The sequence below is a fragment of the Paramisgurnus dabryanus genome, chromosome 7 (genome assembly GCF_030506205.2).
Source record: "Paramisgurnus dabryanus chromosome 7, PD_genome_1.1, whole genome shotgun sequence".
NCBI lineage: Eukaryota > Metazoa > Chordata > Actinopteri > Cypriniformes > Cobitidae > Paramisgurnus > Paramisgurnus dabryanus.
In genome coordinates this window covers 9,310,587-9,333,123 of record NC_133343.1, presented here as the reverse complement: position 1 = coordinate 9,333,123, position 22,537 = coordinate 9,310,587, and the positions used below count along the sequence as shown (strand labels likewise).

General features: G+C 38.2%; 3 protein-coding genes across 10 annotated transcripts; 2 read left to right on the top strand and 1 right to left on the bottom strand.

Moving 5' to 3' along the window:
• Positions 1-85: 85 nt before the first annotated feature.
• Positions 86-7,163, bottom strand: ndufs1 (NADH:ubiquinone oxidoreductase core subunit S1). Its single transcript, XM_065240132.2, has 19 exons — positions 7,025-7,163; positions 6,327-6,409; positions 6,080-6,171; positions 5,812-5,919; positions 5,648-5,724; positions 5,483-5,564; positions 4,579-4,709; positions 4,300-4,485; positions 4,053-4,187; positions 3,713-3,827; positions 3,440-3,585; positions 2,429-2,557; positions 1,754-1,883; positions 1,495-1,655; positions 1,240-1,394; positions 987-1,162; positions 750-884; positions 588-660; positions 86-439 (listed from the first exon to the last, which is right to left on the bottom strand). Exons 2-19 carry the CDS (start codon positions 6,403-6,405, stop codon positions 348-350), a joined length of 2,202 nt encoding a protein of 733 aa, XP_065096204.1. The 5' UTR covers positions 6,406-6,409; positions 7,025-7,163; the 3' UTR covers positions 86-347.
• Positions 7,164-7,534: 371 nt separating this feature from the next.
• On the top strand, positions 7,535-9,259 carry eef1b2 (eukaryotic translation elongation factor 1 beta 2). The gene is made up of 6 exons (XM_065240133.1): positions 7,535-7,693; positions 7,935-8,057; positions 8,249-8,378; positions 8,564-8,627; positions 8,817-8,942; positions 9,058-9,259. The coding sequence occupies exons 1-6, from the start codon at positions 7,614-7,616 to the stop codon at positions 9,210-9,212; spliced, it is 678 nt and encodes a 225-aa protein (XP_065096205.1). The 5' UTR covers positions 7,535-7,613; the 3' UTR covers positions 9,213-9,259.
• A 234-nt stretch (positions 9,260-9,493) lies between these two features.
• On the top strand, positions 9,494-17,695 carry zdbf2 (zinc finger, DBF-type containing 2). 8 transcript variants are annotated; one of them, XM_065240124.2, is made up of 7 exons: positions 9,494-9,729; positions 10,320-10,403; positions 10,584-10,628; positions 10,810-10,843; positions 11,017-11,113; positions 11,282-11,409; positions 15,005-17,695. In XM_065240124.2, exons 3-7 carry the CDS (start codon positions 10,592-10,594, stop codon positions 17,451-17,453), a joined length of 2,745 nt encoding a protein of 914 aa, XP_065096196.1. In that variant the 5' UTR covers positions 9,494-9,729; positions 10,320-10,403; positions 10,584-10,591; the 3' UTR covers positions 17,454-17,695. The 8 variants fall into 8 exon arrangements, with proteins under 8 accessions (XP_065096196.1, XP_065096192.1, XP_065096198.1 ...); XM_065240120.2 differs by having other exon boundaries at positions 10,320-10,407; XM_065240126.2 differs by having other exon boundaries at positions 9,494-9,740.
• Positions 17,696-22,537: the final 4,842 nt, after the last annotated feature.

Below are 22,537 nucleotides of genomic sequence, written 5' to 3'. Positions count from 1 at the left end.
TTTCATACAACCTTGCACTAATTTTTTTAAATAGCCAAAACAAAACAGTGGGGTCATTTTTTAAATAATTTAAGCCATAGATGTGAACAGTGACAATAGTATACATTTTTATTCATCATAAGAGCTTTGCAAACAAATCAGACAAAGCACAGGAACGAAATCTTTACAACACCCTTCAAAGCATATTTAAATAGGAGCAAGATTATTTCACTGCTCTGGCAAAGTCTGATTTGTAAAATAAGAGGGATACAGTAAAATATGCTGAATCCAGGTCTATGGTTGTACACGTATGCAAACGTGACTAATGTGTGTACAGTGCTACGGACAAAGTGATGTGTTTGACAGTTTTAACAAATGGAGGGCTCATCGACTGCTGCTGCGCCCTCTGTCACAGCCTTTACACACTTTGCCATCGTCTGAGATGCTCTGCTGATAGGGTCTATAGTGGCAGACAAAAAAATACAATAAATGATAAGCTCAAAGGATTACAAAAACATGATAAGAGAATATGAATGGAATGATAACATAGGGTGCACAGTATGTTCTACTAGCAAAGTGGATGTTACTGCTAAAATAAACTTGTATACCTGTCATATAAAAATCCTTCACGGTAAGCTGAGGAGGGACAAGAGGTGCTGCAAGCAATGATTGTTTCACAGCCTAGGTAAAACAGATTGGCATTATTGAACAAGGTCGTGAAGGTATAAAAGAAATACAAATGCAGTAAATTAAGGAGAGATAATGCTTACTGTTGAAAGCTCGTTGGCCTGTTTGAAATAATTGGCTTCTTCTACATCATCATACCTCACTAGGTTAGGAGAGACTTCTGACAGCCTTTCCCTTACCTCATCCAATGTGTCATAGGGAAGTGTGACTCCCGCCACCTAAACAACAAAACGTAAAAATCTTTACTTGTTTTCTTTAGCAAACATGTACATAATAACACTGATATTTAATACCGCTCCAGAACTTTTCGGAGCATGTACCTCAGAGATGGCACGCAAAATCTTCCAATCCTCCCGTGCAATGCCTGGAGCAGTGACCGCAACCCTTGTCTGCTGGGGGCGTCCCTCTGTGTTGACGTATGTGCCATTCTTCTCCGTGTATGCCGCACCGGGCAAGATGACATCAGCCATGGTTGCACCTACGTCTCCATGGTGACCTGCATCAGCACACCATTAACCTCCAAATATACCACTTACATCTACGTACACAAAATATGCAAGCGTGTTCACTGACCCTGGTAGATTATGAAGCTGTTTTTGGGAAGGTCTGCTCTGGTGATGCAACCTGCATCAGCTCCCAGCAGAAACAGGACTTTTGGAGGGTTCTTCCGGATGGCATCAACACCAGGCTTATAACCCAGGTCCAAGGCTGCCACTTGACTGGCTACCCTGAGGTCATAAGCATATATGACAATGTTTTTCACTAAGATTCACTACAATTCACTTATTTAAAGGATACTTCATCAACAGAGTACACATACAAACTAACCTGTGTAATACATTAAGAACCTTCCATCCCTCCTCTACACCACTGGTGGCCCGAGCATTTTGAGAAATAGTGGACACGGCCTGAAATATGGCTGCCCCATCCTCTCTCTGGAGAGCAGAACTGCCCACTACGACTACAGGTTTCTTGGCCTGGGCCAGGACCTGAAACATAAAAAACAAACCATATTATTAATTCCTTCAATTCAAGAGCATCAGCATCTGTTTAGTGAAAATTTGGACAGATTCCCGTGTACGGTTACCTTGCAGAAAGGGTGTGTTCCCGCAGCGACCTCCTCCAGCACTTGTGTGGATTCACCCAGATGGTTGTAGGAGTAGCTCAGGTCCACATTATGACCCACCATGGCCACCTTTAGCTCATTATGCAACCAACTAAACAAATTAAGTTAAAAGAAAACAGTGGGGTGAAGGAATATGAAATATTTTACTTCCGTAAAAAAATCAGATAATTTACTCACCTCCATGCCATCCAAGATGTTTATGTCTTTTTTTAGTCAAGAAGAAATTAAGTTTTAATAAAGTTTTGAGGAAAAAAGTGGACTTTTGCACTAGCTGTGTGAGGCACCAGCGTGACCTTAAAAATTACACCTTTCAACGTGATTACTAAGTACGTTAGGTCGCGCTGGCGTACTTTTATTTTTTGCAAAAATGATGATCGTTTCACTTGATAAGACCCTTGGCCTCAGTTGGGATCGTTTAGAGCCCTTTGAAGCTGCATTGAAACTGCGATTTTAAACTCCATTAAACCTATAATCTGTTGAGGTAAAGTCCACTACATGGAGAAAAATCCTGGAATGATTTCCTTAAATTATTTTGAACTGAACAAAGAAATACCTAAATATCTTAGATGACATGGGGGTGAGTAAATTATGGGGATTTAAGTAAAGTATTACTTTAATGGTGTGAAATGGTTATACCTTTTGCGTATACGTGCATTAAAAAGAGGAGCCTCATAACGCGGGTTTGTTCCAACCAAAAGCAGAAGGTCACACTCCTCAATACCAGCGATACGGGTGTTTAGGAGGTAATTGGAGCGCAGGTCGGTTCTAGAGCAGACCAGAGAAACAAAATTACATTTATTCACTAATTGTATTAAAGCAGCTGTCACAATTCTAGTGTATTGTGGGTTGTTTCCAGGGCATTGCTAAGTTCAAAGCGGTTAGCAGTTGTTCCAGAGTTTCCTGGTTACACGCCCATTTCAAATAAACCCACTACAAGTCTTAAAGGGATAGTTCACCAAAAAATTAAAAATTCTGTCATCATTTACTCACTCTCATGTTGTTACAAACCTGTATACATTTCTTTGTTCTGATGAACACAAAGGAAGATATTTTGAGAAATGTTTGTAACCAAACCGATCCAAGGCTCCTGCTGCGTTCCAGGCAGGTTTTTGAGCACGTGAATTACGACTTCAAAACCACGACTAACGACTCTGAACTGGGAGTATCCGTTCCAGGCATTCTGTAACCCGTGTTTTTACAACCTTCTACCTGTGAAAGTGCACTGGAACGGCAGTCAAACCCGTGACTTCCCACCCGTGAACTCGTACTAGATCGATGTACTCCCAGTTCAGAGTCGTGACTAGTGGTTTTAAAGTCGTGATTTACGGGTTATAGGTTGCCTGGAACGCAGCATCCATTGACTTCCATAGTAGGAAAAATAATACTATGAAAAGTCAATGGGGCCTTGATTTCATTTTTGGGTGAACTATCCCTTTAATGATATTCTGGTCCATAGATATAGCTTGGCTCCCTTTTTGAAAATGCTAGGTTAACTTGCTGTGTGTTTACTTAGGGTAGTAATACCCTACCTCTTGAAAAGCTGCATCAACAATAAATCAACTAAATTCATGTAAATGTGAAGAAGTTTTATGACTGACCAGGACAGACAGAGAGGTGTTTCATTCTTAAATCAGTCTTAACACTCACCCGGCACCAGCCATCGGGAAGATCTCCTCAGTGCAGAGCGTTTCGCTGTCCAGTCTGTTCAGCAGATCCTTCAATGCCACTAGTGCCTCTGCATCCACCATCCCGCCTGCAATGGCCCCCACTTCAGAACCCTGAACTCCCTGGAGCTGCAAACACAAGACTCAATCAAATCTATCATATGACAATGACAAGAAGCAGATTAATGTGGTTTTATTGAAAAAAAACAGTTTTGTATGTTCTGTTGTCTTATATGATAATATCAAAGGGACTTACAGCTCCAGCCACACGTGTTAGAACATCCTCCCAGGTGGTGTTAACCAGCTGCCCGCTGGCATCCTTCACCATGGGCTGAGTTAGACGCTGCCTCTTCAACCCATCATAGGCAAACCTTAGAAAAGGCAGCACATTAAGTATTAGTATGTTTTACATGTACAGTAACAACTGAGCTACATGCTTCATTTTTCGGCATAAAGGCATAATATGTGAGATTTTTGTTTTAAATATCCCAAAAAAAGAACTAAAGCATTTTTAAGTAACTTTATAATACAACTAAATTCAAAGTGTACACAAACCTCCTTTATAGGTAGAGAGAATATGCTCTCGAAATTCTTACCTGGACTTGTCTGATATCCATTCCTCATTAACGTCCTCATTAAGACGAGGTAGAATTCTCATAACCTCACCACCTCTGGTGCTCACAACAATATTGGAGCCCACAGCATCCAACACATCAATGGTCTCAGTCTTCCTGCACACGCAAGACAAAGAATGTTCATAAAAAGAATGCAAATACACACAGTCACCAAGTCAACCTTTATAAAAAGACAACTTAAATGTCAGCAAATCTCTCAGGACTGTACCTTGTCTCCCAGGGTCTTGCGGTGAAGGCGTATGGTTTGGATGTCAGCGCTCCAACAGGACACAAGTCAATCACATTACCAGACAACTCGGACATGAACATCTTCTCCACGTAGGTACCGATCTGCAAGTCATTACCGCGTCCTGTAGTTCCCAGATCCTCAACGCCAGCAACCTCGCTAGCAAAACTGTAAAATTACAATGCATACGTTTTGTTTAGGGCACTGACTGAGTGCTAAATGTGTGTATTATGTAGCCTGAAGAACAAGAGATTTACCCACCGTACACAACGTGTGCACTGTATGCAGCGGGTCATGATTGTTTTGATAAGTGGGCCGATGTTCTTATCCTCTACTGCTCGCTTCCCCTCTGTGAAACGACTTCTGTCTGTGCCAAACATCATGGACTGGTCCTACAAACCCGGATCACACAAGGAAGTGGTTGAAAAGAAACTATGATTTTATTGGTCTACTAGGTAGCAGCGGTATTGTTGTTTTGCTAGTAGGCGTACCACCTGCCCGATAGCAATTGGCGCTTTTCCACTGCATAGTACAGCTCAGTATGGCGCACTTTTGGGGGTTTTCCACTGTGTATGGTACCTAGAACCTCAGCTGAGGTTCCAAGCGAGCAGTACCAAATTCAATACTAAAATGTGACATGTAAACGCTGGTGATCACTGATTGGTCAGAGAGAATCGTCACTACCAAGAATAGTACATCCACATGCCAAGAATTAAAAACACTATTCATCAATATGCTCCTGTGTTTGTTTGTATTACGTTTATGATGATGTCACAGCAGTAGAGGCGTCACAACTATAACGAAAACTCTATAATCCCTTCCACTTTGAAGTGGTACTAAACCGCAGTGTGAAACCAAACAGAGCTATAATGTTGCTGGACATTGTCAGCTTTAACTGAAAATGCAGGAGATGCCCCACGCGAGCTGATCTTTACCCTTTACATGGGAAAAAAACAACAACACGTGCCTTCCACCTTCAGCTGAACTCAATCAGAGCATGCACGCGTCTGATTGAGGTTCAAGGTCAGATATTATATTTCATAAAATTCTAGTCTAAAAATGGCATGGCAACCTGTTCTGTAAAAATCAAGAATCGAATCGTGACCTTAGTACTTTAGTTGACAGTCCAGCCCCCTTATATACCTGTAATTGAGTCTTTTCTTACCTGCAGATCACATTCTCCTCCTTGATCACAGATTGGACAATCAAGAGGGTGGTTGGCAAGGAGAAACTCCATGACTCCCTCTCTATTTGAGACAAAAATGGCCAGTATATGAGCCTTCATATCTTTAAAGCGTGACAAAAACAAGCAGCATTTGTGAAGAGTTACCTGGCCTTGCGTGTCTTCTCTGAGTTGGTCAAAATGTTCCAGCCTTTCATGACAGGCATTGCACATGCTGCCACAGGCTGTCAATGACAAACAGAAGATATTAACAATAATTTTTAACAAATATTTTATCACAAATGCATGCAACCATCAACAATGCGCTTTACCTTTGGCGCTTTCTCAATTTCTACCAGGCACATGCGGCAGTTACCGGCTACCGACAGACGATCATGATAGCAGAAACGTGGAATCTGCACCCCAACTTTCTCGCAAGCCTTAAGACACAAAATGCATTCGTCAACATACCGTATGCAATCTTGGGTCAGTTGCATAAAAACTGTGTCTTAAGAACTATTATGATCAACTAGCAGTTAGTAAGAGCTAATCAGTTTTACTTTTTGGATCAATTTAAAAAAAAAAAATGTGCAAAATCACCTGTAGAACAGTGGTCCCTGGTTCCACCATGACGGGCTTTCCATCTACAAATACCTCAACCAAATTGCTTGAGGCGCGAATTGATGTCCGCACTGTTGTAAAATCCAAAAATGTAATGATTTATGGAAGGCTGAATCTAAAATACTGCATTTACCTATTCTTGCACATAAGGTTAAAGTTGCTTGGTACCAGGAAAAGTGTTACACTTTTATTTGAAAAAACAAAAAAGAATGGATGGAGTAATTACCATTGTTGGTGGTGGCGATGGAGCCCTTGCAATGGGCTGCCCCAGCCAGTGCCCGACTTACTGCTGGCAAACGAAACATGTCGCTGTTGAAGAAAATGCCAGGTGATCAGAAGCACACCTAACATGTTTCCACCAACGTTACTTTCTATGTATACTATGCATACTCTCTCAGTCAACAATGAATTATTATGCCACAGTGTATTGAAAAGTCATGAGAAAATTTTGAAATATTATCACAAAATAGTCTTAATAATGATAAGACCCTCAGGTATGCAGACAATAATATATTATTAAAACCACTGTACAATGTACAGGACAAACAGTATAAGTCATGTTGCAATGGTTACAAAATCTACAACTTTATAGCAATATGGCTGTATGCTGTACCCTCACGCAGGCATAAAGCACTAATATTTTTAAATGAACACATTAGAAATAAAAACGTATGCAAAACCTTTTTTAAACACTTCAGTGTAACTCTCATGCTGTTGACATTTCCAGTTATACATACATACATTGGTTAGCAGGCTAGCACCCAACAGCACAGTAGCTGTATGGTCAAGGGCAGGGAGAACGTTACTGTTGTATATCTATTTTTACGTACAATTATCATTCCAGTGGCTATCCACAATGTTGTCGCCCAGAAACGAAATGTAATTACATTATATTCTAGACAAAATGCAAACGTTTACTCTTACCTTGACGCTATTTGGCCTTCTAGACCAGAACAGCGTTACTGCCGTGGATTCAGATACAAATGTCTCTTCGGCTAATTTCGGAGAAGCTTACGGAAATTGCCGATTTTGCATTAACCCGGAAAAATGACCAATTTGCTTTAATAAAATAACTCTGAAAAAAACAAACCTGTTAATATTGTGTTTTGATTAATGTAAACATATAAAAAAATACATTAATTAAAAGATTTGTAATATTTAGTTTTGACCTTTGACGTCAACTCCTTCGTCATTTCCGCTCGAAACAAGGTCATTTCCCTTTCGCATTTCATCTTAAAAGTCATTCAAATTGTTTTATGATAGTTATACGTTTCTTTTTAAATAATTAAAATCTTCAGATCTGTTTTACCTAAAATACTTACATTTACTATGCATCTAATATTCGTCCATAATGCCCTGTTTTTATGTTTTTTGCGTAAAGTAAGTAACAATGGGAGGAGTCGTGGCGTCAGAGGTATAAAGACGGTCTCTCGTTCTTTTCTCGTTCCTTCGCTCTTCCTCCAAGCTCGGGGCTCCACGTCTGCGCACGAGGTCTCACCGGTAACTTCTAACAATGGGTTTTGGTGATCTGAAAACTCCTGCTGGCCTCAAAGTTCTGAATGACTTTCTGGCAGACAAAAGTTACATCGAGGGGTGAGTTATTGTACGTGTTATTCCAATATGTCCTATGCACTCGATATGTTGGTTTTTTCGTATAATTGTGACGTACAGTTAGTCTTACTGCACCATAAACTTAAAATATCATAGTTAATGTTTATTTGATATAAATTAAATATGTGTTTTAGTTAATCACTATATAATTGTTTTGCTTATAGGTTAATGCATTTACATTTAATCATGTAAAATGTATACCAACCAAACACTACCTTTCCAGGTATGTACCCTCTCAGGCGGATATTGCTGTGTTTGATGCCCTGTCTGGTGCTCCAGCAGCTAACCTCTGCCATGCCCTGAGATGGTACAACCACATCAAGTCTTACCAGAAAGAGAAGGGCAGGTAACCTAAAGCTTGATTGTACTACTAAATGCATTACAGGAGGTTTCCCAATATATGATGAATATTATAACACCATCTTTCGGCTGAAAACTGATGCATAATCTTTTATAACCTGATATGGTTGGGAGATTTTAGTCAATGACTTGTATATTCATGCAGTACATGGATTAACTTTTTATTACTACTTTCAGCCTTCCAGGTGTGAAGAAACCTCTCGGTCAGTATGGCCCTGCAGGCGTTGAGGACACAACTGCAGCAGCACCTGCGACAGCTGATGAAGATGATGACGACATTGATCTCTTTGGTTCAGATGAGGAAGAGGTAAATATAAACTCGTCTCGGAGTTTAGGCAGAACTGTCCTAACTGGTCACATGATGATTCTTTTCACCATCTTTCGGCTGATCTCGTGATGGACACCTTTTGTTGCTGAAAACCAGTTTGTAGAGTAATGTCCAGTGAATTGCTGTTTGTGTGCACATCTGATCCGTAATGTCTTGCATTACAGGATGAGGAAACCACAAGGATCAAGGAGGAGAGACTTGCGGCTTACAACGCAAAGAAGTCCAAAAGTATGTTTTGTTTACGTTGTTATTTCTTAATACGAAGTCATGGCTAGTTTAATGATGATCTTATCACCATCTTTCGGCTGAGTCATGTGATTGACACTTTTTTTAAACCTGACATTAACTAGTCATTTAATTGTAGTTATTGGATTTTGTGTGGGATCAGTTGACTTATGTTTTTTAATGTCTGAACAGAGCCTGCACTCATCGCAAAGTCTTCCATTTTGCTGGACGTCAAACCTTGGGATGATGAAACCGATATGGCCAAGCTGGAGGAGTGCGTCCGCAGCATTCAGTTGGATGGTCTTGTATGGGGACAATGTAAGTATAATTACACACCCAGCACATTCCTAATGTTTCACTTTAGCGGAAATATTGTGTGCTGCATTTGAACCCTAAAACTACGTGTCATGCTTGCTTTTTTTTTCTTGTACAGCTAAACTGTTGCCTGTTGGTTATGGCATCAAGAAGCTGCAGATTGCGTGTGTGGTGGAAGATGACAAAGTTGGAACAGATCAGCTGGAAGAACTGATCACAGCCTTTGAGGACTTTGTACAGTCCATGGATGTGGCAGCCTTCAACAAGATTTGAGACCCCACAGCGAAAAGCATTAAATAAATAAAGGCACTTCAAATTGACTTGTTTTTTGGCTATGTTTTGTTTTAAAAAATAATAAAATGATGCATAGCACTGTATGTATGCCTGTTGTTTGACTCCAACCTATCTGACCAATAAGAAACTAAATCTTTGAAAACCGTGTTAATTTATCAAAACAAAAGTCCTGAACCTTTGCCCTGTGGTTTTTGAAGGCCACGTTACCAAAAACTTTCTATAAAATGTTTTTACACATATTGCCATAGAAATTAGGTTAGATTTTTTTTTCTCAGGACATTAACAGTTTTTTTTAATCAGGTACAACATTTTTAATGTTTCATCAATGATATTTGGACTGATTAAGTTAGTGATGCATTTGATTTCAATCCGCCTCAAACTTGTATGAGTGGGCGGATTCCCGCGCTTTACCCTTACGTCACTGCACTGACAGACCCTTTGCAAAATACGGATACCGATGGGATCTAAGTGGAATAACATCTACGATCAGAATCAGGTGAAAGCGTGGTAAAGGCCACAGCATAAATGGATGCATATAATTTGTAAACTACATTCAACTGATTATTTACCATGTCGCCATCACGTTGTCACCTCGTCCACGTTGTCATGCTAACTTACGTATGACTAGCTTGCTACGCGAGCTAGCATCATAGTTTGCTAGCTCGTACCGCACAGTTTGTGTGATTTAACAGGGTCAGAATAAATTGTTAAACCTTTCGAAGGGGTTTAATTTTTAGGTGTATGTGGTTTAATGTTGTGATGATCTGGCGCGCTATTTTATTTGCATTATTTATGTATGCAGGCCGGTGTTAGATCGGAGCTTTTAAGTTATTAAAAGCTGGCAAATAAAGTGCAACGCAAATGTTTATTGTGGGAAATATCTATATTCTGTAGATGATTTAGAATACCCACCGTCCTTAAGTTGTCAGTAGACATTATAAAGTGTTGTTTTTAAGAAATAGACGATTTATTCGAGTTTTATTAATTTATATAAACTCTTTTAATGTAACATACATTTCATACTGAATAATAAAATGTGCTAAAATGTTGTTTTCTAATTCATGGTAATGTGCTCTGTATCTTTAGATGCTATTTGTAACTTACTACACGTGGCTTAACACATGATGGTGATGTGACTCGCGAACATTTCTAAACTATTCTCTCCTCCATGTAGGTGAGTTTATATATTTAATTTACTTTGTGAAGTGGTTATTATTAGAGTTTTAGCATTTTACAGAAGAAACATAATAAAAAAATTGTATATAATGAATAAATTTGCTAAACATTCATACTGTTGCAATGCAATATGCTGTCATTATCCCTAATGGGTATTTTTGTGATTGTTTATAGACATTACCATGCCCTTGGAGGAGGGACCTAAGTCCTTTGCCAAAGGTAAAACTTTAATCTCACACAATCAAAATTTAATATTTTGTATAATTGCAAAAGCCATGTAGGTGATTATATAATTGCAGGTGCATTGATACAATGTAACCATTTTAAAAAAGCTGACAAAATTATATAATCACCCATGTATTGCATTAGAAGACACACATGAATGTTTTATGGTTTGTAGGTGTGGAGAGACGTCCGGCTGACATGTCAGGCAGGTGAGTATTCATGTCAAACATAACTCACCATATTTTCAAACTGTTAATAAATCCAGCATTTGCAAGAATCCAAAAGCCATTCCATTATGTGAAGTCATAGTAATTAAATCAAAGACCTGCTGTTGTTTTGTAATATTACATCTATATAATCTGTTTCTTTTTTTTACCTAAAGGACAAGCAGAGGGGAAGAGCCTATTGCTGGTCCTTCCAATTCTCAAAGACAGGGTTACTGCACCTGTTGTCAAGTTCCGTACAACAGCGTTGAACAGGTGCATACTGTAACTGTCAGTCATTATTTTCCACCTTTAATTGTTGCTCACATGTGCGTTCAACTTATATTAATAGTTTGAGGCTTTGAAATTGTAAAATGTTCATAATTACTATTATGGCATTCTGTTATTATTTTAAGGTTATTGAGTAAGTGTTTGTTTCTGTAGCACATCTTGAGTGCTCAACACAGAGAAGTGGTGCGCGCTGCTCGCACTAATGTATCCTCTGGGAGTTTGTTGGAAAGATTCCTCCAAGATGTTCTTCAGCATCATCCCCATCACTACAGTGACACACGGTATGTCTAGATTTACACGTGCATCGTATATCCAGTTTCTCTTGGTTTGCCTGGTCGACTAACACATTGGCACTTATTCCCAACATATTAGTTTAGTAGCTTATGTACATGTTCATCCACACATGCAAAGTTGATTAAATAGTTAAATATCTAAATGCATACTTATGTCATATCATATATGAGTAGTTATTAATAGTCTTAACACAGCATCTCAATAGCCGATTACAGCCATCCTTTACATAAATGTTAAAGAAGAGAGTTGGTACACTAGACTGCCTCTCTCTGGGTGTGGCAGTAATATTGATTGGACCCCCTGTTGAGGAAATTTAATTTCCCATAATAATGAAATCTAAAAAAAGGATTACATTTATTCAACCTTATGCCATCGTCCTTCCTTAGTTTAGCTGAACACACATTTTTATATAAAAATAATTTCATAAAAATTAATATAAAAGATTTTGGCAATGTATACTGTATAACCCAGCATGCTGAAGCTCCAAAAAAGCACATACAAATTAGGGCTGCATAACGATTAATCGCAATTAATCGTTTGCAGAATAAAAGTTTTTGTTTACATCATATATGTTTGTGTGCTCTGTGTATAATAATTATGTATATATAAATACACACACATGCATGTATAACTTGAAGAAAAAACTATATTTTATATTAAGTTTTTATATATAATATAAAATGTACAAATGTATATACACATGTAAAAATATCTTAAAGATATACATGCGTGTGTGTGTGTGTGTGTGTGTGTGTGTGTGTGTGTGTGTGTGTGTGTGTGTGTGTGTGTGTGTGTGTGTGTGTGTGTGTGTGTGTGTGTGTGTGTGTGTGTGTGTGTGTGTGTGTGTGTGTGTGTGTGTGTGTGTGTGTGTGTGTTTGTGTTTGTGTTTGTGTGTGTGTGTGTGTGTGTGTGTGCGTGTGTGCGTGTGTGCGTGTGTGTTTATACATAATTATTATACACAGAGTACACAAACATACATGATGTAAACAAAAACGTTTATTCTGCAAACGATTAATCATGATTAATCGTTATGCAGCCCTAATCTATAATAAAAGTTAATAAATCTTGTCTGTAGCAAAACATTTTGGTGAGTGAGAAAGTGATTCATATTTTTTACTTATTTAACTAAACTGAAGCCAAATTAAATTATTAATTATTTAAAATTGTGACTGAAAGAGTGCAGCACTTACATTTGTGTTGTATTTCATTTATATTTTTCTTACCCATACATGTATTTACTAACCTTTGATATTTTTTATATATTAATTGTGTTATATGTTTATTTTAATAAAACTTTATTATATGTCTATTTTAATAACAATGAATCTGTTTGAGTCTGTATGACTGCATGTTAATAACTTCAAATTGGAGTGTCTTGTCATCATGAGTGTCAGTTATCTTACAGTATTTTATCACAAGACACAAAACCAACATTGCACACACTGACTGTTAACTATAATACTTGTGTGGGAATTTTCCAGTGTATCCTACAACACTTGCTTGATGACATTGTCTAATTAAAGAGAAGGCAGAGGTAGAACAGTTTGTTTATCAAATTAAAGGGGTCATGACATGTTTCATTTATTATTATATTATGTTCTTACAATATTAAAGTTATTTTTTTGTGCAAAAATTTTTTTGCCGTAATTTATAGCAATTTTAAGTAATTTATAACAATTTTCCACCCTGTTTTTCATCCTCTGATTGAAACAGTTTGATTTGTGTGTTTCCCCTTTAAGAGCGTTCGACCTGGCTTGATGCCCTGCCCACTTCTATGATTGAGGCTACTAGCAGTTTCACTACACATACAGTCTTTTTAAGCACATTGTGTGTCTATTCATGTCACAGACAGCCAAACAATCTCACAAGCACAATGAAAGAAGTTTTTACCATTAAAGTAAGCATAAATAAAATACTAGCGAACACAGATATCTTGTTTCAGCTAGTGTGTAGAAACACGGCAACGTTTTTACTTTTTTAAACAGAGAACTTGGGGTGGGAGTGGGTAGCACTGTTGCCTCACAGCAAGTAGATCTCCGGTTCGAGTGTTTGTAATTTAACATAAGTAAATTAAAACCGTGGACAGTATATGTGAGTTCATAATTTGTGCTCTGCATTGGGCTATATCATTAGCGAATAATCAGAAAATTAAAACTGCATGTAAACAGTGAAGCGGTTAGCTCCAGTCATGTAAACATCCTACTGCGATTAAAGAGTAACTAAACCCTAAACCAACTTTTTTTAGTTAATGATCTGTAAGAATGATGCTTTAGTGCTGTTTATTGATTTTAGTAAGTTTTTTGACATTTGGATATAAAGTGTTTCAATACTACAATATACGGTGTAAAAACGTCTCAGTGCTGCCCTCTTCAGGTTGAACGGTGGCTACTGCAGTTGAATTTTCCTATTGGATGTTGGGTCCAAAAATACCTTGTGACGTAAGCAGGTTCAAGCTCACCACGCCCTTGTTACGATCTCACCACACACTCAGTTCGACCCCTCTATCTCCGTTGGGATCTGCCCACTTTTCTTGCTTTTTTCAAATATTGCCAGTGGGTGGCAATATTTGGTTTTCAAATATTGCCAGTATTTTCCTCAGCAGTTAATTAAACATTTACTTAAGACATAACAGATTACCTCTGCATGAATTCTTATTAAAATATATATTTTTAAAACTGTAATTTTGTGTAGATGTCTACATATCAGGGATTTGCACTTGAAAATAGTTGCAAAATAGTATTAAATGAAATGCTTAACTTACAGTTTGCTGGATTCTTGTTTAGTCCATAACAGTAGGCACATAGGTCAGCGCTGATATGACAGTACATCCAATAAAAAATAAACAATCCATTTCTCTTTTCCCTCCGAAGCTCTGCAAAGATGCTCATTTTCCACAGCACATATTTGTCTGACATCGCAATCTTACCCGTTTAACATTTCATTCTTATCATGATTGTAAACAACTGCTCCATCAGATCCATTTGAGTTGCTGCTCTGACTGAAGTTCAGTCACTGAACGCCAGTGGGCGGAGCCAACGATACGATGATGTTTTGTGTCTTTCTCTTGGGCAGAAAAGGGGGAGGCTACAGACCTGGAGCAGGCAGGTCATATGAAAATTAATCTGTCTATATGTACGTCACTAATCCAGCCATTTTCATTAGTTTTTTCCGTAGAACGATTACATAAATTCTTACGTTATTGATAAGGAGGGCGTTTAAGCTATGAAACTTGCAGGATGTTTATAGGATACCAAGGACATTGATCAAGGCAAAATTTATTCCTAATGTCATGACCCCTTTAAATACTCACCCAATTTGTGAATAAACTATTTGCAATAGTTTGTGTTCGCACCGTTTGTGTTCTTACTTCAGCACGTTTCACATGCAGTAACGGGAAATTGGAGAGGAGAAGTAATTTAGCCTATCTTTTCAATTGGTAATTGATGAGTTTGACCATCTGGTTGGGTGGCTGCTGGAAATTTTCAGTGTAGGAAAAGTCTTGATTTAAGATAAGATGAGAACCCTTTTGTAATAGTTAAAATAAAAAGGGGTCTTATAATTTACACCCCTTTGTCTTTGTAGGCCTACCCATGCTGATCTGCCTTCTCTATCAACACCACCTTTTCCAAAGGAGAAGCTTTCAGAGGTGTACTGTGGTTCAGATGATGACGGGGCCTCTGTTGGGACACGTGAGGAGATGCCAACCTCTGATGAAGATTCCTGCCGAATGCAAATTGCAGCCTCTACTCCAGAAGTAGCAGACCTTACTGCAACCACACACATACAAACCACTTACCAAATAAGAAAAATGGCACCTGAACCACTTCCACCTGAAACGTGTTCACCTACACAAGGTTTTATGCATAGGACTATTGGCAGCTCTGCCAATGACCAGCCACATAAATCACAAATGACACTACCATTTCAGAAACAAGGCTCACAGACACACCCCTCTGGACATCCCTGTGCTTCAGAGGATCCACCAGTCACCAAGGCTGAAGTGGTTAAACACAGGAAAGCACACAGGAAAACTAATAGAAAAAAAGAGGGAAGTGACTCCGTTATACCATCCCAAGCTTCACGTACTTCAAAGTGCTTTTCCTCAAAGGACCAGCCTGCAACCTTTAAGTCAGTGGCTGAGGAATCCACTCAGTTGATTTCAGCAGTGCCTCCTTGGAAAGGCCTTCACAGGGAACAAACATTCAGTCATCTATCTGACCAGATACGAGATGTGATAGAGGAGGTTATCGAAAGGCATTGTTATGGGTGCAGTCCCAAGGTCTGCGACCAGCAAGAGGATGATGACAGCTTCTTTCTAAGTCCTCAGTCTATGAGTGAATCCAAAGGTAGTGAAGAATGGGAAAACGCAATAGAGACGGCTTTGGGGAAAGCTAAAGAAGAGGCGAAAAATTTAGCAGAACTACTGAAAGTGCATATAAACCTTGAGGACCAAGAATACCAGACTCAGCTAGACACAGCCCTAAACACTGTTGTAATGGACACAGGGCCTGAAGCGAAAAATGAGAGTGCTGCTGAGGAGGTTTTTCCTGATCTTCCCCACATACCACAATCTTTTATTGGAAAAACATGGACGCAGGTAATGTGTGAAGATGACATGAAAATAGACTCCATAGTGAAAGAGTTCCAACAAGGTCAGTTTCGCTGTTATTTCGAAAGTGACTCCTTAGCTAGGTTTGGAAAGCATAGTATGAAAAGAAGAAAAAACAAGAAACAAGACAAAAAACAAAAGGCAGATACTGCTGAATGGGAGCCTGTAGATGTCTTGCCTCTAATGGAACCCAATGATGAAGACCCAGAACATCCAGTTGTTTTGTTTAAGAGAGCAAGGCGAAAAGTGTTCAGACTAGCATCACGTTGCCAAGTCGTAAAGGTCAGCCATGGTACACAGACCATCCCCTTAAGCTGTCCTGTAGTGCGTCCAAAATCAACACAAGAGACAGTCCTCTCACCAAACAGCCAAGAGCAATGCCCCATCCCCGAAAGAACGCCTGACATGAAGACCAGACTGTGTGCATTAAAACTTCCTGCTTCCTACTGTAAGATAATGAGTCCTCTCCAGCCCAAAACGGTGGTCTATGTACTTTCTTCTCCAGATGGGGGGCAGGGAATATCCAAGCCCACCCCAATTAAGAAAGTAGGGAGGAAGCGAAAGTCAAGTGATAGTGACTTTGGCCTGAAGTACAAGTACAAAAAGACACCTTTGAAGTTCTACGACCCCTTGACCAACAGGATATTGAAGACCCCACCCAAAGGAATGTCTTCACTCCCTAATTCCAAAACACTTTCACACGTCCGACAGTTATTCCGTAGCCTTAGCCCAGATATTAACAAAGAGAGACAGGGTCTGGAGCAGGGGCAAACATCAGGGACTTCTCGGAAGGGTCGGGGTAGGAGCAGCATGGTTGAGTTATGTACCTCCACCTCAGGCTCTTGTCTAGAGAGCGTTGGCCCTTCAGAACCTGGTTCATCTTTGTCTAGCAGTCAAAGAGCCTTGTTCCCCCACTCCTCTATCTCAAGTAGCAGTTGCTTCCTCAAGGGACACCTCACGCCATCTGCCTCCCACATGGATGAATCTCCCAAAGCAGTTCCTCGCTCTTGCACAGGCAGTTCCTCTAAAGCTGACGGATCTGAACAAAAGGAACATCGTAAACAGGGAGCACTTGACCAAACGCCAATCAGACGTAGCTCACGTAAGGCTGGATCTCTAACTCCAGCCAAGAGACCATCACCCCCCACCTACGGGACCAAGAGGAAGTCCACCAAGCCACAGTCCAAAGTAAAATCACAGGCCACTCTACAACACAAAGTCAACCCCCACATATCTGCAGAATGTAGGACATCTCCCAGAAACAAGAGCCCTGCTAGAACCTCCCTTAGATCATCATCTTCCTTAAAACCGGCGAGTCAGCCGGTCATTACACCCTCTTCGAAACATATACATACAGGGGTCAATGCCAGTCAGCAGAAGAGAACAAGGGGGAGGACAGCCACTGTAAATTTAGCAGATTGAAAGTCAGACACCAGCTACGAGCATTAAGCTGTCATCTGTTTAACAAATGCTTTATAGTTTTGCACAGTTGAATTTCAGCTCTGTTTCTAGTTGAAGTTCATTTTGGTCTTGTTATGTTTGATTGTTCATCATCATGTGTTTTATAACTTGTAATGAGTATATTTTTTAAGTTTATATTGGGTATTTTTCACAAAAGGTGAGATTGATTGTTAATTGTAAATTAAATTTATAATGAATACTTACTAAGTTGTTCAGTGTGTCTTGAGCATATTTTTCTCTCATTGAGTTGTGACACTATTGTCTTTTGAAATATTAATGCAAGCAAATGTGAAATCTAAGCATGGGTCAGCAATGCATGTGCACCACCCAGAGATTCAGTGTAAACGTATTGTGTGGAAAAGGGAAGAGACAAATAGGAGAATCCTCATTCTTTTTCACAAACACATAATACTGCAGTCTTAATAGTCTGTTTCCACTGTTGTCCCTTAGCAGTGTAAAAATGAACACATGGATTAATGTTTGCTTGATATTGGCTGTTTCCTGATTCTGCAAAATGTTATTCTACATCTTTAATCCTACCCAATTCCAACCAATACATTAAACCTAAAAACTACATTACTAATCATTAAGTAAGGAATAATTGACGACGGGCCACTGAATTATAAGAAAATAATGCACACCCAAGGTGGGATTGTGCTGTTACACCGAGTCAATTAATCAGCTTATACCACGGTGACCACAAACACTGCTCTTGTGCCTATTTTTAGGACATTTGACAAGTTAGGTGTGCAGTTATGGAAAAATAATGCATACCCATGGAACATTTCTCAACCAATCAGAATACAGCATTCAACAGACCCGTGGTATAATAAACAGTAATTAGGAGTATATTGAGGCAAAAGTAGTTAATAGTTAGTTAACAGTGATAATTGGAACTTAAAAATTGTGACCAGAATAATTATGTACTTTTATATGATTTATTAGAGCCGTTTCAAGCTTCTTATGATTTACTAAATAGGTAATTCAATACTTTTTGGACCGAGTACTTTGTACAATAATTTAATTACATGATTGAAGATGTAATTAGTAACTAGTAACCCAACACTAAACATAACATTGTTATTACAGTTCAAAAGGTTACCTGATTTTTAGTATTGCACAATGTTACCTGTACAATATTAGTTTCATTGTTTTGCAATAATTGTTTAAAGGTTTCTTGTTTGTCCCATGCCAGTTACTGGTCTTCAGAAAAAGCCTCTGCATATTTTAACCCTGTTCACCTGTATGATGTTAAGATTAATCTTTTTACATTTGAATTATGAGTTTGGACACAGAATGTACCTGCAATTATATCACCCACATACTCAAATCCCAACGCCTCTGCTTTTTGCCTTCCACCTTTGAGCAATGAAGTAGGCTAACCGTGCATGTACGCGTGCACATAAATATACACGTGCACAAATGGAAATATGTACAAAAAATGTAGAAAAAAATAGCAAAATGTCTTTGATAAGAATTTGAGGTGTATGTTACAGTTTTTCTGAATTGCTAAAACACATTTTTTGAAACCATCACTCATTTTCTCAAAACCTTAAACACAAATCCCAATTTTAAACAAAATTCCCAGAACCCCTGACTCTTCTAGCAAAATCAAACAATTGCTTCAAAACCATTTCACTTGTACTCAAAATCAAACTAAGCTTTCAAATCATACACACATAAGTCTATAATATAAAACACTACAAGCATCCATTAGACACTACCTTAACCCTCAAACGCTCCTCGTTTTCTGTTTACACTTCTGGCCCTTGGGGTCTATATGACCCCAAAATTGAAAGCATAATTGTAAGAAAAATATACATTTTCAATAATACAAATAATATATCTTTTTTTTTGTTTACTTCTCATCTATACAATAAAGCTGTGTTTTGAGAGATTTGAAGTAGTTTTGTACCTGTTTACCACTAAAATCCTCAACTACACAATTTGCTTTCCTGAAAAATATCAATTTTTTATGAAAATTCACATAAATTATTATCTAAATTTGATTTAAATTGTTTTTAGATATTAATATAGGTGTGGGGTGTTGAATTCAGGCATCGGTTTTTAGAAAAAAAAATAAGAGAATTACAGTGTAGGAATTAAATTATTTAGACTGGCAGATTCCCATAGAGACCCATTCATTTTCCTGGATATGGACAACTGCTCAAATCATTACTTTTGTGATACATTTTGTAAATTTATGTTTATATAAACATTAGAAAGGATATTAAAAATAAATATTATGTCAAATAGTAATTTTTTTATAGTTTTTGATGCATTTTGAAATGTCTGTTTTTACAAAATGCCATAGAAATTTGACTGAGTGTAAGTGTGTGTGTCTGTGTGTGTGTGTGTGCACGCATGTGTGTGCGCGCACGTGTGTGTGTGTGTGTGTGTGTGTGTGTGTGTGTGTGTGTGTGTGTGTGTGAGAGAGAGAGGGAGAGAGAGAGCCAAGCATGTGTGCTTGAGAGAATGTGTATTAGAGGCAGAGGGAGAGAGCATGTGAGTGTGTCTGTGTTTGTGTGTGTGTTTGTGTGTGTGAGAGAGAGAGTGTATGTTTGTGCATTAGGTTACACCCCTTTGTATCCTTTTTCTACATTTGTGACTGATTGTATTTGCCAAATTTTATAAAAATGCTCTCTGTGGTAGTCATGCGTGTGTGCGTTTGTCTGCGTGTGTTTGTATGTGTTTGTGTGTGCCTGTGTGGGTTTGTATGTGTGTGTGTGGGTTTGTGTGTGTGTGTGTATGTGTGTGGGTTTGTGTGTGTGCGCGCATGTGTGTGTGTGTGTGTGTGAGAGTGAGAGAGTGTGTGAGAGAGTGTGCATGAGAAGGAGCGAGAAAGAGCATGTGTGTGTGTGTGTGTGTGTGTGTGTGTGTGTGTGTGTGCGTGCATGCGTGTGTGAGCGTGTTTGTGAGTGTACATGTGTGTGCATTATGTCACACCCCTTTATGTGTTATTTTCTGCATTTGTGACTGATTTTATTTGCCAAATTCCACACAAATGCTCTCTGTGGCAGTCATACCTGTGTGTGTTTGTGTGTGTGTGTATTTGTGTGTGTTTGTGTGAGCATGTGTTTTTTGCATTGCATTTGTGCACAAGTACCAGGCCTTCATTTCTGTGTCAAAATTTTCAGATTTATGCTGGATTTATTGATATTTATTTTTTGACAAATGGAAAAAAAGTACATTTTTTTGCATTTCCCATTCACTTTCAATTGGGGTCATATTGACCCCAAGGGACAGATTGATAAAAAAATTTTTTACATACCTTTAGAACAACCGAATCAAGCCCAGTTTTTTTGTGCATGTAAAGATAGATTATTTAGGAAAAGTCACAAAGTTTTACATCTCTGAGATGAAGGGAACCTTTTTTGTTAACCAATGAAATGTCGTTTGGGGTCATATTGACCCCAAGGACCGATTGAGGGTTAAAAAATGGAAAACACAACATCCAGGAGATCTGCTTACAGAAAAATACATGTTTATTGTACATAACAACACACTTGACAAATACTGTTAAAAATCTCTTATTACTGTAATCACAAGTTTAGTTCAGTGAATATAGGGAATACTTTACTGTAAGTACTGCAATAGTAAGTTTTCAATATTACTGTAAGCAGCACTTGTATTTTGTAAAAAGTCAGCAATCCAACTGCAAATTTTGCCAATTGCATTGTCTCTGGTGTCCTTTTCTTCCTCATACTCTTCATCTGCCTCTCAGACTGTTTCCAATTCTCACAATTGGTAAAAAAATACCATTAGATAAAAGTGTGTAGAATTTTGAGTTGTTGTGTTTACTCGATGATAACAGTGTTGTAGTTGTGTTCAACTTTTGCCTGCCTGTGTTTAGCATTTATAAAACAAGTGCATTGCAGTGTGAAATGTGTGTTTTAGGGAGAAGTTTGTGTTTAGAATTTTGCAAAAAGAGTGCATGATTTGAAAAATGGGTTTAGGCCACTATGAATTTGGTTCAGAGATTGGGGTTTAGTGTTCTAGCAATTCAGAAAAACTGTAATGTCATAAGAATTCTAGACTTTTTTAGAGCATTTGAAAACTTTGAATGCTTATCTTCTGTGTAATAATTTTGTCACTGTTTTGTTCATACCAGTTTATATTTTTTTCTTACAGTTTTTCTGAATTGCTAAAACACATTTTTAGAAACCATCACTCATTTTCTCAAAACCTTAAACACAAATCCCAATTTTAAACAAAATTCCCAGAACCCCTGACTCTTCTAGCAAAATCAAACAATTGCTTCAAAACCATTTCACTTGTACTCAAAATCAAACTAAGCTTTCAAATCATACACACATAAGTCTATAAATATAAAACACAACAAGCATCCATTAGACACTACCTTAAAAAATGGAAAGCACAGCATCCAGGACATCTGCTTACAGAAAAATACATGTTTATTGTACATAACAACACACTTGATAAATACTGATAAAAATCTCTATCACTGTAATCACAAGTTTAGTTCAGTGAATATAGTGAATACTTTACTGTAAGTACTGCAAGTAATAGTAAGTTTTCAAAATTACTGTAAGCAGCACTTGTATTTTGTAAAAAGTCAGCAATCCAACTGCAAATTTTGCCAATTGCATCGTCTCTGGTGTCCTTTTCTTCCTCATACTCTTCATCTGCCTCTCAACTGTTTCCAATCCACACAATTGGTAAAAAAATACCATTAGATAAAAGTGTGTAGAATTTTGAGTTGTTGTGTTTACTCGATGATAACAGTGTTGTAGTTGTGTTCAACTTTTGCCTGCCTGTGTTTAGCATTTATAAAACAAGTGCATTGCAGTGTGAAATGTGTGTTTTAGTGAGAAGTTTGTGTTTAGTGTTTTGCAAAAAGAGTGCATGATTTGACAAATGTGTTTAGGCCACTATGAATTTGGTTCAGAGATTGGGGTTTAGTGTTTTAGCAATTCAGAAAAACTGTAAGCCTAACGTATTTACATTAAAAGGAAAAAGTTTAATTTTAATTTAATGGGAGATCTAATAAGGATGTTACGTACGGTTAGTCAATTGCAGTTCTT

Bases quoted from the DNA above. Each gene is read 5' to 3' on its own strand.
- eef1b2 (XM_065240133.1), top strand. From the start codon at position 7,614: ATGGGTTTTGGTGATCTGAAAACTCCTGCTGGCCTCAAAGTTCTGAAT. The intron at 7,694-7,934 runs GTGAGTTATTGT...CTACCTTTCCAG, and splicing joins GACAAAAGTTACATCGAGGG to GTATGTACCCTCTCAGGCGG. The intron at 8,058-8,248 runs GTAACCTAAAGC...TACTACTTTCAG, and splicing joins TACCAGAAAGAGAAGGGCAG to CCTTCCAGGTGTGAAGAAAC.
- zdbf2 (XM_065240124.2), top strand. From the start codon at position 10,592: ATGCCCTTGGAGGAGGGACCTAAGTCCTTTGCCAAAG. The intron at 10,844-11,016 runs GTGAGTATTCAT...TTTTACCTAAAG, and splicing joins CCGGCTGACATGTCAGGCAG to GACAAGCAGAGGGGAAGAGC. The intron at 11,114-11,281 runs GTGCATACTGTA...TTGTTTCTGTAG, and splicing joins CGTACAACAGCGTTGAACAG to CACATCTTGAGTGCTCAACA.
- ndufs1 (XM_065240132.2), bottom strand. From the start codon at position 6,405: ATGTTTCGTTTGCCAGCAGTAAGTCGGGCACTGGCTGGGGCAGCCCAT. The intron at 6,172-6,326 runs GTAATTACTCCA...ATTTTACAACAG, and splicing joins CATCGCCACCACCAACAATG to TGCGGACATCAATTCGCGCC. The intron at 4,188-4,299 runs GTACAGTCCTGA...TTGCGTGTGCAG, and splicing joins GCAAGACCCTGGGAGACAAG to GAAGACTGAGACCATTGATG.